Source organism: Pempheris klunzingeri, chromosome 10, assembly GCF_042242105.1.
Source record: "Pempheris klunzingeri isolate RE-2024b chromosome 10, fPemKlu1.hap1, whole genome shotgun sequence".
Classification (NCBI taxonomy): domain Eukaryota; kingdom Metazoa; phylum Chordata; class Actinopteri; order Acropomatiformes; family Pempheridae; genus Pempheris; species Pempheris klunzingeri.
In genome coordinates, this window is record NC_092021.1 from 14,115,456 (window position 1) to 14,134,733 (window position 19,278).

Consider the following 19,278-nt stretch of genomic DNA (forward strand, 5'->3'; position numbering starts at 1 on the left):
ATAAAAGATTTGTCCACTCCCAAGCACCAGTTCCATGGAAACATTATCCCTGGCACTGCAGTCGCCATTGGTTATGTCAGTCACAATGCTGCTTACAATGATCTGATGAAGGTAATATTAAAGTGGATGGTTTGCTGGCTGTTTCGGGCTGGATTGCCGTTGGGATACCGTTGTGGGAAGGGGTCGTCCTCTGAGCAATCAACCTTTTAAATCCCACCCTGGCCATGCCAATAATCTGTCGAATGCTTTCCACCAGGTGCTGAGTGATATCACAGTTTTCCATAAACCTGCGGTGACATTTACTTTCCTGTTGACCCTTTCTCTGCACTGCACCACTGACTGCCATTATCGGCACACTCTGTCTTCCAGCACAAAGTCAATTGAGCTACTCCTCCAAAATATATTTCAAGTGGCAGCAGGCTTATCTGTCTGTGTGTGTTTATTTACCTCTGAATTAACATAGGGTTATTATTGGTGTGTCAAGGCTGCAGGCATGTTAACATGTTTTGGGTATGATATGAGCTGTATGTGATAAATGTTTGAATGCCATTAGTGGGGCAGAAACATCTAAAAGTCAAAGAAGCGTGTGAGCAGGCATGCAAGCCACATCTGGGCTCTTCAGCATGACTGCAGGTTTGCTGGTAAGTCACGGCACAACTCTATGTGCATGTGTCATTTGATATACTGCACATAGGCAACAGCAATGTGTGCATCCTGCAACATCTGGCTAGGTGGAAAATGATTTAAAAGGACATGATGGACTTCAAACTCATGGATATATAAAGAAAAGCAGGTACGGTCATGTCGATAATCCTCTCTTTGGACTAACGTCAGTCCATATCTCCGATTCTCTTATTAAACATCTCATTTCAGTCTATCATTATATTGTTTTTGTGCCTTTCTGTTACTTAAGATGACAGGACACTGTGCTCCAGAACAGAACCAAAGTCGAAGGAAAGTGTCTAGTTGCTAGTTGGAAAAACACGGTTTGAATGTAAAGTGAGGCTGCCAGTAACTGTTATTGTAGTCCTTTCAAGGAAAGGCAGAACCTTAGAGTGAGAATAAAAGACTTGCAATCACACATAACAGAGAGACGTGTTCACGGAGGGTGCAAGGAGAACCCAGGTTGAGAAGTGCTGCATGGAAACAAGAGGATTGTTCAACGTCCATTCTTCTCCACCCCCCGTCTCTCTATTCATTCCATCTATTGTGCTATAGGTGGCTCACTACACTACAGTGTTCCTCTGTCTGTATGGAGGGGGTGGCAACACATTGCCAGCTTTCATAGCAGCCTCGGACAAGTACTCCTGGTTTTCGGCCACAGCAGGGCGAATGCGTCCATTTTGCCGGTAGAAGAATCGTGTGCTGCAGTCCTGCAGGTACTCAGGGTTGTGCAGTGAGGACTTCGGGGGTAGACTGTGCTGCCAGTACTCAGGATTGTCAAAAGTGGCCTTCTTGCCTTTCTTATCAAACATGATGGTGCTGGTGGTGACGCCTGAGTGCAGAGTGTGTCCTGAATGCCCTGGATGCAGGGTGTGTGATGGATATGATGGGTGAGGGAGGTGGCCAGGGGGCACCACATATCCAGAGGAGGAGGCTGTGTGGCTTGAAGTTGATGGGTTGAGTGTCTGCGATACTGATTGGGCAGCAGAGGACCCGGGGCCAGAGATGGAGACTGCGCCAGTTAATCCATTCTTGTCCCCTGGGTTAAGGAAGGTATTCAGGTACAGCGGCTCGTTGACGTACTCATCGTCCCCGTGGGTGGCCTGCATCTTAGGGGCAGCAGCAGCTCCAGCCATGTGCATGGTGTGGCACCCCGCTCCATCAGTAACTGAGTGGGCGTCACCATTCCTACGACGTGTGACAAACGGGTTTTCTTCTACTGGGTTGAGATAGTCTGGAAAAAAATAGGCGATAGTCAGATTAGCTAAAATGTTTTCATCTCTACTGAAGCTATTGTAGCCACTAAGAAAAGTCTTATACTGTGACACGCAAACAATGTTTACAATATGTTGTGTGCATTTTAGTGGCTTTTGGGAAAGCATATAAGTGCAATATGTAAATAAACACACACTATTTAAGCTCCCGCCAAGTATCTGCTATCGTTCTGGACAAATGTAGTAGCTCTCAAAACTGTGAAGGTAACCTGAGTTGTTCTTGTCTCTCATGGCAGTCATGTAGCCATCCTGGTCCTTTTCTCCTTTTGCTCCTCGTTCCACTAGAAGACCAGTTGGATCTGCACTGTATCGCTGTCCATTACTGTCCTCCCCTCCACCTAAGGACGCAAAAAGACAGGAGGGAAGCAAGAAAAAAACTTTATCAACCCTATATCCATGAATTAGAGGATCCGGGTTACAGATTTGTAAATAAACACCTGCACTTTCAATCCACTCATTCAAGTACTGTTATGTATTTTGTCCTGACTAATTTCTTGGACAGGGCTATGGCTTATGTCAGGTACTCTACATTATTATGAGGATTTAGGAGTTTAAGTGACCAGAAATGCATTTTATTTTCATTTTTCTGTGTTTTTTCATCACAATCGCCAGATCACTGTCATAGATAGAGCAATCACCAGTATTACACACTCATATCCTACCTGCGTTCTCCAATGAAAGCACAGTAGGTAGATACACACTCATTTATTAAGCTTACTTAAGGCTTGATTTCCCATTACATAGGTACAAAATATCTCAACAGAGGAAGCTGCCACAGCTGCTGGTTTTCTCCAGTTGCCTGAGGGGTGTGGTTCACTTTTGCCAGACAGCTGCTGGATAAAAGCTTATCCCTTTGTTCTCATCTCCCAAATCCTCTACTGGTGAGTGATCCACTGTCACAGTGCAATACCATTGTGGAAACAGCAGACATGGTCAGTCAAAGAAGGGTACGAGCCTGTCTGCTCATTTGCTGGTTTATGTCTTCAGGTTATGATTCCTGGATTTTTAAAAGCTAATACCGACTTCTTTTACTCTGTATTTTATTCATGGAAGTGTGAGAAGGGTTAATGTGTAGGAAAAAGTCAATATAATTACTTTTAAATTAATAATACAATTTACTGAAAGTATTACATAGCTATTAATACTTGATAAAATTCAATCAATAATTGAAATATCTAAATAGATAATAGTCATATTTGGTTAAAGGTCTATCCACATAACCATAGAACATGTGTTAAAACCACTGGTAATGCTGAAGTCCACAAACAACAATGGAAGACTGCGTGATGGATTCATCTCCATAATAATTCAGCTTAACTGTATGTTTCAGTGAAATTACCCTTTTGAGCGATCACAGCTGCAGAGACCAGTATCACCAGTATCAGCTGAAATTGTTTGTGACTTAGTGAAGTAATAGTTGCTGCCCTAGAACTAGCAAGATGCCTTGAAAGGATTAATTTGATCCATTCTGACTCTAGTCCCCATCAGTCTCTCGGCATCAAGCTGGTGCAAACACCACTCAGTGGCCAGGTGTGTCCTGTCCAGACATCTTTTTTTACCTTATTGAGTCTCCAGGTAAGCAAATCACCAGTGCTAGCTTGCAATAGCTCTGTGCTCTGACAACTGACCTTGCTATGTTGTAGCCTACAAGGTAACTTCCGTTAGCCTGGTCAGTGTAGCCTGAGCTCCAACCAGTAAGTGTAACCTATAAAGAACCTTGGCTCCACTCCAACCTATTCTTTATATAATATAAGGAGGCTGAGAATTTAAACACAATTAATGACTCTCTTGATTCTGCAAAGCAGGCTCGCTGCCACTGTCCTGCCCTGTGCTGTGGCTGACGAGCATCTGTGCTACAACCATTTGGATTAATTGCTGGTGCAACCAACTACACAGACTCTTTTCTGCATAGTATCAGTGTAAACTGGTTTATCTGAAGTGTTTACCCTGTTGCTGTCTATGTGGGACAAGGGATGCTTTTTCCCAAAAAAAGGGGCGATGAGAGCTGGTGTATTCTCGGTCTAAAGTGTAGATGTAAACACATTTGAAAACCCTCTCTGCAGAGCCAGGCTGTAAGTTCAAGTTACAAACTTAAACATAACTAGTTAACCATCTAATATTAACAGCGTAGTCTGAAAAACATGTATAACAGCTAATTTAACTGATATTATAGTTTTAAAGACTCACAGACTTGTTACTCTTGCGATATCCATCAGTTTCTTAACTCACCTGCTGGTTCAATTTAGGACACAATAGATTATTCACTTCACTTTCTACAACTTTCAGGTAACATTTTGCTTTACCTTGTCCTGCAGTGAGAGCTGTTCCAGCCCCAAGGGTACTTGACCTTGGGGAGGCCTGCTTCCTTAGGGTGCCATTGCAGCGAGGGTCGTCCTGGGTGCCACGGCTAAATCCAACACCGATCTGCCCTCCTGAGGCCAGGTCCTGAGAAGGGAGGCATCCTCCAGACATGGGTGGAACAGAGACCACTCTGGGAAGGGTTGCCAGCATGTCCTCCATGCTGAAACTGGGGTCCTGGTAGCTAAACTGGTTCTGGGCAGAAAGAGAGGAGAGATGGGTGAAGTAAAGACAGAGGGGCAGGGGTGTTAGACACATTACAAGGATATGAATATACCAAGCCAAAGCAAACTCCCTGAGACAAATACAAGTGTGGAGTTATGGCAAAAAAAAAATTTCTGCTCGTCCATGGACTCTGTACACTAAAAAGTCATATACACTAGTTCTGAAAGCAGGTGATCTGTTTTACTAGTGAATTAGGAAATACAATACAACCTCACACAAAAATAAAATACAATTGATTAATTAAAATAAGCACTTAATAAGTTCCATATAAAAAATATAGTGAATTCTAAAATGTATTTGTGCATGAAGTTCAGATAATGGCCAATTCAAGTTCTTTGTACCATTGTTCATTTGTAGTATTTAAATATGACAGGCAGGGGAGACACAGCAGTGGCAAACAATGATATGGCAGCATGACTGCCAAGGACAATTTAATTAAAAGGTTTTTTAATTAAAAAGGTTCCATGAAGTACAGTCGTCTTAAAGTAGACATATCAGCCCTGGCCTGCTGTGTGCATTTGTGTCTTTGCTCATAACAAAAAAGGTCTTTTTCAGAAGCTCACTGCGTGTTTCTTCTGATTTATCTTCTTTCTAAAGTATTGGTTTTACAGTCCCTGGCTTACTTTCCCTTGTCTGAGAAGTCTGTAATCACACTAATAAGATAAAAATCTGTTATTTCCCAGTTGCATTTATATTAAACTTCTTAAACATTTTAAACACATGTTGGAAGAACGGCACAGTGGAATAAAGTTCCTGGATTTCTGGACCATAAGTGAAGGTGCAAGTTGAAATCACACTTGTGACCAGCAGTTTTTACTCTCATTTATTTATCAGGTTCTCCAATTATTGACTTTTGGCGTCCTGTATACCACAAGAAAGTGTTCCCTCAGGCCAGTGCTTAGAGTCAGACCCAAATAGCCTTTTATTAGAAATTGGAGATGGGTCAGTCACTGATGGAGAACAGCTGGCTATTTTTAGTTTGTGGAGTATTTTTGACAGTTAAAATTTTATAAATTTAATAAGACACCTGCACAAAGTATCAGCCTCAAACCAAAGTTTTGACTGCTGGCATGCCCAGGTCAAACACTGCTTGTATGCTACTTGATGCTTCAGTATTAAGAGATTGTGCAAAAGGCATGTAACAGCATCATTCTTTTTTACTGTCTGTCTATCACTGTTGGATCCTTCCTCACTTTGTCATGCAGTGGACTTTTTCATGCTCTGACTAATAGCCTAGAGCTAGTAGTCGGAGCTCCAAAGCTCATGCTGTGTTTTCATTCCCCTGTAACTGTTTCTATTTAATCACCCTCTTTCAGTCATCACCACCTCCTCCCTGGACTCAGTATTCCAACAGCAATATTATCACACCAAAATAAAATGTCTGGCTAATGTTTGAAGTCATTAAAGTAAACCAACATGATCTCAGTCACATCACATTACTTTTTCCACCATGGAAATATGGAGTACTGGGAAATATAGACCATCACACTTGAATATTTAGTCAAGGTGAAGGTCATGCAGTCATTGTTCGACATCATGATGCATATTAACAATTACTATATAACCACAATGATGATAATTTCAAGTATGGTGATAACAATCTGTGTTTGTGTGTGTGTGTGCTAATGAATGTAGAAAAAGCTCTTACAGCCATTCTGTACAACTATGCAAATAGATTTATATTTTTGTTGGCTACAAGCATTTACATGATTTATGTGGATGAATGTAACTGTATGAAATTAATCAAATTAATTCTGTATCAATCCCAATAAGAAAGCTCAAAAACAATGGAGGATATTTTTTACAATTATTATGCAAATAAATAAATATCTTTCACCCCCTGAAATACCAGACAGAGTTGGAAAAGGAGCCGTGTCTCTCATTGGCATTCAATGGGCACACACACACACACAGGGATGTTGGAATACAAAATGGCTGAATTGCCTGGCTGTGTGACTAGTTTTGCGATAAAGTCCAGAGATAGACGATGAACATCTGAACAGATGAAGAACTGAGAGAATTTGGCTGTAAGCCCACATTTTGAAGAAGCCAATTACCATAGTTTCACAACAGAAAAAGACCAAAGAAAACAGAAAGAGAAAGAGAGAGCAACAGGGAGATGAGAGTGAAACTGAGAAAACTGCATGAGTTCTGTTTTAAGATCTCAATCTTTTGAGCTTGAATAGTAGAGTCCTGGAGTACATGCTGAGAAAACTCATTCCCCACACCACTTTAGAGACCATCTAAATGATTGGAATGACTACTTCGGCTTTATATTGTCTCCTTTTCCATCATAGTTCAATTACCCTGCTGCTACACTCAAAAAGAAATGGCAATATGAAAGAGTCCATGTAAAATTTAAGAATAAGCAACTGAATTCAAATTTTTATATACAATGAAAAAAAACAAAACAACAACAAAACATACCAAGTAACAACTTGAATAGTAGAAGGGCTTAATTTTGTTTTGACTGTGGAGGAGGGTTAGTCTGGGAGAGTCAATGTCGCTTCCTGAAGATTGAACAGGTTGGTTTGAGACTTACTACACTGGTTTTTGCCAACTGTAACCAGAACTAGCCAGCCAATAGCCATTTAATAAGAACTTTCCATTTAAATGGAAGGTTGGTACTGACTGTTTCAGTGCAGCTGTGCAGTGGTAAAGGCCCAGTTTGATGATTGACTGACTGACTGCAGAGTAACCGTGGCATATGTGAATAAAGCATAGTTTACTTTTGTTGGCCAACAACCAATATAGTTTCATCATTTAATTTTGGCTATGTGTTGGAGGTACTACCATCACACTATAGAGAGTTTCTGCAAGATGTTTCAAGGCTGTGAAAAACTAGGCTTGCTTAGTTTGTTTACTACTCACAGTAGTACTTTAACAATTGTTCTTGCAAAATGGAGATACACTTTTGATTGATTTAAAAATGCTGGTGCAAACATTATATTTGGGATGATTTTTTTGGCTGCCAGACTCACATTAGCCTCAGATAAACTTTTGGATGCATTTTTGCACAGAACAAAGACTGGATTTTGTCCCCCATGACTTACATTGACAGCACATTAGGAAATTAGGCTATTGGCCTTCTATGAACAGAAGGAATGATTACAGCAAGCAAAACCTGTTTCAGTGTAGATATGGTACCTGACTCTTGTTGAAAGACAGACTTTCTTGAAGGTATTATGGATTCTTTAAAGAAAATACCTTGTTAGAGTCCATACGTGTGCGGGGAGTGTATGCCAGTGGTGGAATGTTGAAAGAGTGGGGCACCAGGTACTCTTCAGCATCCATCAGGTCCTCCAGCTCCTCCTCATCAAGGAGGCTCTGGAAGAACTTGCTGTCATTGGGGCTGGGCAGCTTCATGCGGTCATCACCCTGAGAAAAGTTGTGTGTGGATGTGTGTGTTCAATAATATGTATTAGTTATTAATGATAAAGAAATAATGTAACTAATCACTTGTTACGTTTTTTTTTTCCGGAAATATCAGAATAACAAGTAGCTTATACATGAACAAGCAGAGAGGTAAATATGACTTCAAAAGAGGAAAAAGGGTGTTAAGCTCCATTTCTATTAAAAAGCTTAAAATCAAGATTTGTAGTATTATTATTATTTTGACTGACAGAAATGATGTAGGCTTAGCTTTACTGCATTTGTTGGCCAGTTTAATTAGTCAGCGTATTTTCTCACAAAGGAATAAGGAAAACAACATGGAATTTGCAATGGCTATTAATGTCATCTACTAATTAACTAAACCTTTTATAAATTGGCAAAATATTAGTAAAACTAGCGCAAAGGAAGACTGGTCAGCTTTAACTTTGAAGGTAGCTTATCTAGTTTGGTTTTTAGACAAATGGGGGAAAAAAGAAATGCCATCAAATCCTCTTAAAGGCATGTATTCCAGATCTTGTAGGTAGTGGATGTCATCACGATTTTACCTACCTGGATGACCAGGTATCTTTGGGGATCGCGAGCCATCCGAGTAAACTCTGCTGCCAGCTCCTTGAACTTGGGTCGGCTGTCTGCATCAATCATCCAGCCTGAAAAAAAAGAGTTTGTATTACAGTGTGGCTAATGTGAGCTTCTCAATACATTTATAGATGCTGATATTCAAACCTATTGTGGATACTTGATATTCTTGCAATTAGCCTCTGACTTTAAATTTTAATGTGAAAGTTTTACTTAAGTATGTTGTACTTGGCAGTGAGCAAAAGATCTCATTAGTAACGAATGACTATTCAGACCTAAATAATCTGTCAGTGCATTTTGTCATCAAACAGATGCAAAAACTAGAAGTACAATTTCCCACTTCTAAAGCTCGCAAAAGATTTTCCTTTGAAACCATATTCTAAAACATTCTTATTTGTTCAATAATGAAAAATTACAGAAGTTCTCTATTGTAATCACTTTTTCCAATCTAAAGATAAATACTGTCTCATCACTCTGCCAATCCCTTTGTGAACACAAGGGTATAATGCCAAAGCAATCATGTGATCTGGCCCGGAGTCCAGCCTGTCTAGGTAAAGACTGAAAGAAAGTGAGAGGTGGCTTTGCTCATAAGTACATACAGACACAAGAGATTCCTAATATTAAAAATGATTAAAAACGAAATGATAAAAATTACAATCATTTATTGCGATACCTACTTTGGTGCCAGTAAAGTAGTGAAGTGAACTGATTATCAGGAAGTGCATTTATACCCGTGTATTTGGGTGTATGAATTCTGCATGTGTAGTGGCACAAAAAAAGAAAGGCAGGTGACAGTGACCTTCCTGCTGTGAGCGTGTCTCTGCTTGCCAGGTTGGCACAGGGTCAGGGTGTCGGTAAGAGCCAAGGTGACAGTGAGGGCCAGAGGCTGCAGCTTGGAGACCAGAGGACACGGCCGGCATGGCGCTGGCATCAACTTTTTGCCTCTGGCAGCAGTGGCCAGAGGTTACAACGCCACCTGTGACATCAGTGTCTGACGGCACGACAGCATGACCGACCAATAAGGCGAACATTTGGTGGGGGGTTAAACCACCACAGAACACGAGTTCTTAATTCATCTTCTACCATATACTTTGTTATTTTGGGGGGATTTGTCATTATTATTGCCATCAATAATAGTTATAATGGAGAGATGTTTTGTAGGCATTCACATAGAAAGCAACTAAAAAGATGAATTGAAAATAACAACTTGATTAAATTTTAGAACTAATTTTTAAGATTGAAAAACATCACCTTTGACACCACCCGCAGCACCACCCTCTTGTATAAAACAGAGAATGTTGACATTGACTTCAGAAATTTTCATAAAAATTCAAAGACCCATATGAATGAGCACCAAGCGAACTGCATAACCTTGCCTGGGATAGGGAAACCAGGACTCTCTTCTGGAGCAAGACCTTGAACATCAGGCCTGGATCCACAGGGCCACCAGTAAGCTGGGTGGCTGTATGTCTTGGTGAAGACAGTAGCAGAGCTATCAACTGATCACCACCTGCTGGTGAGTTGGATCAGATTGCTGGGTAGGCTTGGTTGCCCAGGGGTTTCCTGAAGCAGCAGACCAGATTTAGCAGTCACAGAAGCAAAAACCCAGATATGGGAGGAGGGAGACGATAGAGAAGGACTTTCAGTGGGCTTGAAAGATGTTATGGCAAACCATTCGATGGCTCATGAAGGGAAATCAGGGCGAAGCTCAGGCTATGTTGAGGTGGGGAGGAGAACTGCTGACTTCCACTGCGGATATCACAGGGTGATGGAAAAAACACTTTGAGGAACTCCTGAACCTGATCGACACGTCCCTCCGTGGAGGAGCCAGAGTCTGATGACCTGGAGGAAGCCTCACCCATATCCACCGCAGAGGTCTCCACGGTGGTTAAGAAGTCCTCTGAGGCAATCTGCCAAGGTTGCATTAGATTTGCCATGAAATGCTGAAGGATCTGGACATTGTTGGACTGTATTGGCTGGCACACCTTTTTAGTGTCGCATGGAGGGAGGGGCAGTATCAGTGGAGTCTGGGGTGGTGATCTCAATTTTCATAAAAGGGGATAGGAGGGTGTGCTCCAGTTTTTAGCGTATCACACTGCTCAGTCTTCCTGCTAAAGTTAATTTCAGGGTGCTGGAAAGAAAACTGCAGCTGTCAAACAAAAAGATTCAGCAAGAGCAATGTGGATTCCATCCTGGCTGTGAAACAATGGACCACCTCTTTACCTTCACAGGGCTATTGGAGCGGTCATGGGAGTTTGCACATCCAGTCCACATGTGTTTTGTGGACTTGGAGAAGGTTTATTTCTTATCCTCCAGGGAATCCTGAGGCCACGGTTCTGGTGGATTGCTCCTGCTGGACTGGGAAATGGACTGCACTTATATAGCACCTTTCAGGACTTTTCAATCATTCAAAGTGCTTTAACACTACACTCACAGTTACCCCTTCACACTCCATTCATACATTGATGGGACGTTGCCAAACTGCCATCAGGAGGAAACTAAGCATTCACACAAACACACTGTTTAGGGCTCAGTGTCTTGCCCAAGGACTTTGATATGCAGGCTGGAGGACCTGCTGATCTTCTGATTGGTGGATGACTTGTTTTCCTCTGAGCCACAGGCCACCGCTTTGAGCTACAGATAGAAGTGTCCAAAATGAGTTAAGGTGAGGGTCTCTGACATCAGGAGGCATTCTGGGTGCCTCCCCTTTGAGTTCTTCCAGGCATGTCCCAGTGGGAGGAGACCCTGGGGTAGACCCAGAACCTGCTGGAGGAAATGTATCTGGATCCTCCAGGAGGAGCTGGAGTGCCCTGTTTAGCTTGCTGCCACTACAACCTGACCCAGATAAGTAGAAGAAACTGAATGGATGGCCTTCATAAATATGTAATTATATTTGCCTGCTTAAGGTAAAAACCAGGTGGCCCTCTCTTCATCCACTGGTTTGTCTACTGTGTTTCACACAGTAGATGGAGTGAAAAACCAGAAATCTTAAACAATATACCCCAGTCCCACACAGAAGCTCTGCAGTAAATATATTTTTGTAGCTTTTGATGTAAAATACTTGACGAAAGTTGTTGACTCAAGAATGGTAATTTTTCAGGTTTCTGTAGTAGAGGGGTTGCATTTGATTACATATTATTATAAAATAGTTTGTGGTTGAAGTACTACTTACATTTGACCATAACCATGTAGACGTCAATGGTGCAGATGGGTGGCTGAGGAAGACGCTCTCCTTTCTCAAGCAGGTCTGGGATGTCTCTGGTTGAAATCCCATCATATGGCTTCCCTCCAAAGGTCATCACCTCCCAAATGGTTACCCCTACAAAAGATGTGGAGGCAAAAGAGAACAGAGACAAAAGAAAAACAGAGGAGATGATGTAAATATAAGAGAACAAAAGAGGAGAGATCACGTACAGCAGAAAAAGAATAGACCTTCAAAGAGAAAAAAAACACAGAAAAGATATGCAGAATCTTTGTGAGAGGAAATTAGTCTAAAGAGAGTGCAGAAGATTAAAGAGTTGCAAAGAAGGAGTTATATAGAAAGAGTAGACTATAGACAAGAGATGGAAATATAAAGAAGTGACATAGTTGAAAAGAGAAAATACGAGATTGAACCAGAACAAGTAAAAAAAGGAGAGAAAAAGAGAATAGAGACAGAAAAAAAGAACAAGGTAAAGGTAAAGCAAAGATGTGAAAGAACAGAGAAGATCAGAGGAGATGATGTGAATAGGAAGGAGAGTACAAGTAGAAGAGAAGAGGAAGCAACAAAACAAAGGGTAAAGAAGAAAGGACCGAACACGAGTCAACAGAGGACAGAGGATCAGTGGAGGACAGCAACTAATCAGAGTCTTGAAAGTCATGCGTCAATCTGAACTTTCAGCACTCCTCAGCCTTAATCATGTTAGTGCTAATGAGGTAATGAGTGGTAAGCACAGTAAATGCACTTTATGATGGAGGAATAATAGCCCCCAGCACTAGATGAACACTGGGGACACAGATGCACTAAACCACACTGGTACTTCAAATTAAACACACATTATTCTCTTTGATGTGACCCATCTTGGATGGTTTTAAAAAAAATCTTTCTTTTGATGGACTTCAAGAATCATTGGTAGACTTAAACAGGAAATTGCTATTTCCAATATAGCAATAAAAATCTCCTAAAACTGAATGATAATGGAGGAGGTTGGTCTCTAGATTTTAATCTGTCTGACATGCTGATGACGGCAAAGATTGATTTTTTTGTATTACAGGTTTAAAAGAACACATCAACCAATTTGCATTTAAATGACTGTGATTACCACATGTTCAAACAGTTAAAGCAGTAGTGGGAATAACCCCTCCTCTCCTGGTCATCAGCACTGCTACGATGGCAAAACCCTCTAAAGCTGCTTTAGATCTATACTTTTATATTATTTACAATCTGAGCTTTGTGGGGGTCAGATTGGTTTTAGCTGACTTATTAACATAAATAATACTCATTACACTGAAAAATGCATTTGCGATTAAAATAATGGTTGTTGGTAATGTATGAGCAACCCCCACAGATTTATGATTTTACTGCTTTCATTGGAGATCAGATGCCTCCTTATTGAAGCTCAGCTCCCATTTGCTCCCCTGTAACTTGAACCCTGGTCTACATCATTCCTGATATCTTCTTTTTAATGTCTTGTCTCTACTTCTGCCGATATGTTACAGTTTTGACTTGTGTTGTGTTTTAGTGGTTTCCGTTGCAACTGCTCTGTTTCTCTGCCTGGACCCCACGGCGACGAATCTTGTTTTATTTGATCTAATCTCAGTGAAGGATCTCTTCTGTTCTGATCCCCCAGAACAAAGGTGAGCTATTCTGGAAGGAACTACACACTGAAGTCAGGACATCAGAGTCGCTGCTCATCTTCTACCACAGGTTGAAAATCCGTCTTTTAAGACTACAGCACGCGTACACACTGGACTTCTTTAAAAAAGACTCAATTCCACATTTCATGGGCAACTAGTAAAGGAGGGACATATGGTCTCCCTTTTTTAAAACCAGGGAGGAGTCTTGTTGCTGCATTTTGACCTATAGCTGCAGGTAAGATAGGCTTGACTGACTGAGTTAACGAGATGCAAGAAAGAGGGAAGACAGTCTTCACATCTTCAAAGCTACTACTAACCACAGAATTGAATTTTTTTTTTATACAGAACCAAATATGACACCCATATTTCAGTATATGAATGACAACATTGGATTATTGTTCCTTGAAAGATTAAAACACATCGTTTCATTGTAATTTTAGAAGGAAAATGTTCACCAAAGGAAGGAAGGTTTGAAGCTCACCGTAACTCCAAACGTCGCTCTGATGAGTAAACTTCCTGTAATGGATACACTCCAGGGCCATCCATTTGATGGGCATCTGCCAAGTAGAAGCATAGCAGGTCAGAATTATACACACAATCTCTCTTATACCTCTTTAAATAAAACTGAAGATAACATAAGTTGTGGGTTCAAACTAAACTTGGATCATCTCTTGGTGAAGTGGTATACAATAAACTGTTTTTGTAGAAGGAATTGTGTGAGAGAGGTATGACACACACACACACACATACACAGCTGTCCTGAAATAAGCTGGGGCAAATGGCAGGACGGCGTGGGATGCAGCTTAACACTGTGATTAGATTTGGAGGCCAATTCTATTGATTACAGTGATGGAAGTTGAGGGGAGTAGGATGTCGCAGGTTAGAGCGTGTCCGTCATTCTCTCAGTGGAGGGGATAATACTAGAATCCTCAGTGTTGACACAAACTATGATGGACACATTCAAAAGGAGGGCTGAGAGAGGGTAAAATAGACTTTCCTGAGGAGAGATGGTTTAAAAACAAAACACAAAAGAAGAAAAGGATAAACAAAGATTTGAAGAGAGCAGACGCCAATGTGCAGAGAGCTCCAAGGACAAATTTGTTTGCTATGTTTATAGGGTTTTGAGATCTCCATTCCCCCAAAGTAAATTAAATGGTCCAATAGAGCAGAATAGTATCTCACTGACTCCACTAAAACTGTCCTGTGATGGGATAAGTTCCTCCCTCTGGAGATAAAACCCTAATTAATGTTAATGTCTAATGTTGTCTTTTACGACACGACAATGGAGTGGTCCAAAACAGTAATTCAATATTATTGTATCTCAATAAGCCTCCAAATGCAAACACATCAACAGATAAAACAAGTGATCTTGTTATCTTATGTTTTTATCTGCTCAAATAGCAATCTAGTATTAATAAAACAGTACAGTACAACAGGCACTACACCATTACAACCACAGCTACAACAGCCGCTAACAGGGCTGCTCCAATGGGTCTAGCAACATTGCTACAAGTAGTTCCATTGCCAGCACTATTCCTACTATCTAATTAATTCTAAAAAGTTTTTTTTACAATAAAAGTTTGACATTCTACTCATACACTTACTTGCCGAAAGTTTAAGGAGAAAATCAACCACTCTCATCTATTCACTCAGGATGAGGCTACAGCCTGCAGCTGGCTAGCTTAGCTCAGAACAAAGACTGGAAATGGGGAAACAGCTAGCTTGGTTCTGTCTGAAAGTAAGACAATTTGACAATCAGCACCTCTAAGGTTCACTAATTAGCAGGTTATATCTCCTTTAACTAATCCAAAAACCAAAGTCTTTACTCTGTGTTAAAATGATGGTTGTGGTGTTATGTGTTAAGCTATTTCTTGGCAAGCCTCCAGGAAGTGTGCCTGGCTTTGAAACAAATTTGATATAGTGGCCAAACTGTGTAATCACAACAATGGCATCTGTCATGTGCTGCCATTGGTCCCAAAATGCATTTTTTTTCCCAAACACAATCACACAGAAGAAGCAGCTGTAAAACTGTGAAATATATTTTTGTGAGTGTCACAACCCCCACCAAATGACTTGTTTCATCAGCAGAATTTGATCCATTCAGTCTAATAACAGAAGGAAAGTGTAGAACAGACCCACAGGAGTGGAGTTTGCATACTCTCCCTGTGCTTGGGTTCCATGTGTATACTCTGGCTTCACAATTTAGAATTAATTGGTGACTCAAAATTGCTTGTGGCCGTGAATGGTCGTCCGTCTCTATGCGTCAGCCCCGTGATTGACTGGCGACCAGTCCAGGGTGTACATTCATATGTAGGCTCCAAGCTCTCTGTTTATTGTGCGACCCTTTGTCTGATAGTGTAAATTACATGTGCCACAAAGTGATAACAGGATTTACCTTTCCTCCATCAGCATTATATTCCTTCTCATTAACATCCAGCAGGCGAGCCAGACCAAAGTCCGTGATCTTGATATGGTTTGGAGATTTGACCAGGACATTTCGGGCTGCCAGATCCCTGTGGACCAGCCTCCGCTCCTCCAGATACATCATGCCCTGCAACACACACATGGAGACACACACAGCAATTATTTCCTGTCAAGTTTACGGATATACAATACACTTATCTGCAGGCACGATTGTTTACTGGTCTGCAGTGATGGGCATGAACACACACGTGTTACCGTCCGTCTTCATCATCATCATCACTGTCATGAGTACCACCATCAAGACCCCATTAGAATTTCTATAATTATTTGTGTCATCATCATTATCACCATGATGTTATTTTTATGGTTATAATTGCCATCGATCAACAAGTCGACGGTGGAATAGCCTTCTTTATGGCCAAATGCTAGACGATGCAGTAACAGAAGCATCAACCCAGAGGCAGGTTTTCTATTAAAAACAGGAACTATAGGATTGAGAAATGCTGGAGTAAAACATTTCATTTGATACATTGACTGATTTAAGAAAGCACCTCTCTGCTCTTCCTCCCTGTCAGTGCTTTATTTAATAATGATTATTTACCTTAAAGGAAGGCAAAGAAATTTTTCGCTGACATTCTTGGGTCTTCAGATGAATTTCCTTGTGATAAAACTATAAACTACTACTCGAAAACACTATTTTTAGCATCAAATAAAGACAGCAGCGGAAAAACTGAACACACACATACAGTAAACATGCACACTTGAATTAGACATATATTTCTTTGTCAATAAGAGCAGCTTTCACTAATCTTTGCTGGGAATTTAAATGTTCATATAAAAGTAGCATGTTTACCCGTCACACATAAAACAGATCCGCGCTCAAATGCAGATACTTACAGAACAATAACATGGATATCAGAATTTGCATCACCACAAAAGCAGGTAGGAAAGTTCAGTTTGACAGAAAATGCCAATAATGTCTTCAAGCTTAACAAAAACAGCTCTGTGTAGCTGTGTAAAAGCATTTCAGTGCTGCATTTTGTGCTACACATCCCGCCTTTTGTGCATCACTAAAAGAGTGGACCTGAGGAGAAAAGAAAGATGGAGGGAGAAAACTATTTCAAATAGGACGAGCAATAACAGAAGCTAGTTTGTTTGAAGTGGTGAGGGCACAGAAAAACAAGGCCTTATTTGAAACCATAACAAATTGGATTTAGCTGGAATGGAAGAAGGAGTGGATAGAGGAGAAGAGAGGAGGATGATTGGCGATAGGTGGGGTTGGGTGGCGGCAGTCTAAGAGGTGAGATTACATTGCTAAGGTTATAATCACACTGCCTCATTTGGCTCCCTCCCAGGAGAGAACATTTAGTTCCAGCACACACCTGCACATTTACACAGAAACAACCTCACGTCGAGATGCACCTGCATATAAATGTGTGTGCGTGTGTGTGTGAGCGTGTGATGATGGGATGAAAAGAAGTTGAGATAAAGTCATCCGTGCTTTAAAAAATAACTTTGCAGACTTGCTAAATGTGCTAAATGAAATAAAGTACACACACACACACACTTACAGTATAGTATATACTGTTACAGTAAAAATGTCCACCTTTTGTGTTTCTTCAGAACCCACATAGAACAATGAACCCTCAGAATGAGATCCACTCTCTTTATTCAGATTATGTGGTCAGTCTTGTGGACTGGGACTTGGCCTCCACAGTGGCAGGCGATCTCTAGTGAGGTCATGTTCAAGATGCCTGATAAATTCTGGCCTGATAATGATTATGCCATTGCCATTTCATTATTCAGTCTGACATCGTGTTTAAGATGCCTGCCTGGCTGGATCGATGGACGGACAAAGATCCTATTACACTTTGCCACGGGCCACCAACAAGGTGGTGAGATGTGTTATGATTCTAATGACAGCAGGCTAAATTTGGCAGTTTCATCCGTTCCTCAGTTCGTGTCATGATCAATTTCAGAGAGATACATTGCCAGACCCCATTAAGCTCTACACTTAAAGTGCCACTGCTAGAGAAGTGCACAGCACTCTCTCACTGGTAGCACACAATATGATGTTAGAGTAGCCAGTAATTTACATTTTCTAACTGCTGTTTGCTTGTAGGAATATCATCACTGGCCCCAAGTTTAAAAAGCCAAATATTAGCTCAGCAGCTAACCATTGTTGCCAACGGCAATAAGTTACTAGAGTTATGAACTCCTGGCAGCTTTTTTCAAGTGACAAATAAAAAAATCTAGAACTTATTTTCAACAATATGAAACAATAATAATTGTGTGTTGGTTGCCAAAAGATTTGGTGATGAATGTATTAATATGTAAATGAGGTGATGACCTCACGTTGCACTGACAGTAACACTGATATACTGCAGTGTGAGCTCATGTCGAAAGTCAAGAGAGAATAGATGATAGGATAAGTGACACTAATGTAGACAAAGAGGATGCTGATCAGCAGCCAAACACATTGAGTGATGATGTGTGATTTTTTCTTCTTCTCTGTGTAAGTTTTTCCTTATCTGCAGTGTTTTCTTTTATCCAGCTCTTACAAGAATGCATTGCTCAGCATTATTTCCAGAGAGTGTAGAACTGAAAAGACAAAAGGTTGGGAGGCATCCCATTCTGGCCAATACGACAACTCCCAAATCATCAAGTCTGTGTCTGTGTGTGGATGTCACGGTATACACTGCCAGGTTTCTGACAGATTCTTATTTGTACATAAATCGTGCCCGGTAATCTCCTCAATTTTCAAGACAATTAAGCAGTTGGGGGAGAATGGATGGCTTGGCAACCCGTGAATTTTAATTTGCCAGCACAATGAGATTGAGAGGGGGAGGTGATGGAAGTATGCAGAGTGGGAAGTGGCTGCAGACGTGTGTAAGGAACAAACTTTTTTTTTCTTTTTCTACTTGGTTGGTCTCATTTACTGCCATCCCATGTGGACATGATGAGAACAACTCACTGCCAGAGGTTTGTAATTGCAGCAAACCTGCATGCGACAACCAGGGAGATGCCAGTTGCGGAAGCTGTATTTCAGGTAAGCCTGCCACCAGAGGAAATCCACAGGCTTCAGACAGACTCTGTTATGATCGCACCTCCAGCTGCTTTCCAATCAGTAGGGATCAGGCCTATGCCTGAAACCCTGCACACGTAGATTTCACATGGAAAAGCAAGAAACGGAGAAAAATCTCAATGCCAGGAGCAGACATGTTAAGGCTTCGAATCACATAGAATTTGGGGAAAATGAAATTCTCACCTGTTTCTTTTTATGCAAACCTGCATGCAAGGCTTTCAACTTCACGACAGCCCTACACTTTCACAGTATACCGATTTCTGCTCGACTTACTGTATATTGCATAAACAATACAAGCAGAGTTCTTAAACTTTAAATATTAGTAAAGGAAATCTCATTTATAGGTAGGGAAGGGAAAGTGAACTGTTTGTAAGCAGGGCTACAGGTCTGTATGCAGCATGCTTAACCGCTCTCTCAACAGCCAAGAGAATTACTTCTCTCCCA

At 41.0% G+C, this 19,278-nt stretch overlaps 1 protein-coding gene across 1 annotated transcript in view; it reads right to left on the reverse strand.

Moving 5' to 3' along the window:
- Window positions 1-1,226: 1,226 nt before the first annotated feature.
- LOC139208938 (receptor tyrosine-protein kinase erbB-4-like) overlaps window positions 1,227-19,278 on the reverse strand; it is a 282,441-nt gene continuing 264,389 nt past the window's right edge. Inside the window, exons 21-28 of the mRNA XM_070838735.1 lie at window positions 15,721-15,876; window positions 13,807-13,882; window positions 11,662-11,808; window positions 8,463-8,560; window positions 7,728-7,898; window positions 4,241-4,490; window positions 2,147-2,275; window positions 1,227-1,897 (exon numbers count right to left, since the gene is read on the reverse strand). Coding sequence (XP_070694836.1) covers window positions 1,227-1,897; window positions 2,147-2,275; window positions 4,241-4,490; window positions 7,728-7,898; window positions 8,463-8,560; window positions 11,662-11,808; window positions 13,807-13,882; window positions 15,721-15,876 — 1,698 coding nt within the window. The remainder of the gene's footprint in view (window positions 1,898-2,146; window positions 2,276-4,240; window positions 4,491-7,727; window positions 7,899-8,462; window positions 8,561-11,661; window positions 11,809-13,806; window positions 13,883-15,720; window positions 15,877-19,278) is intronic.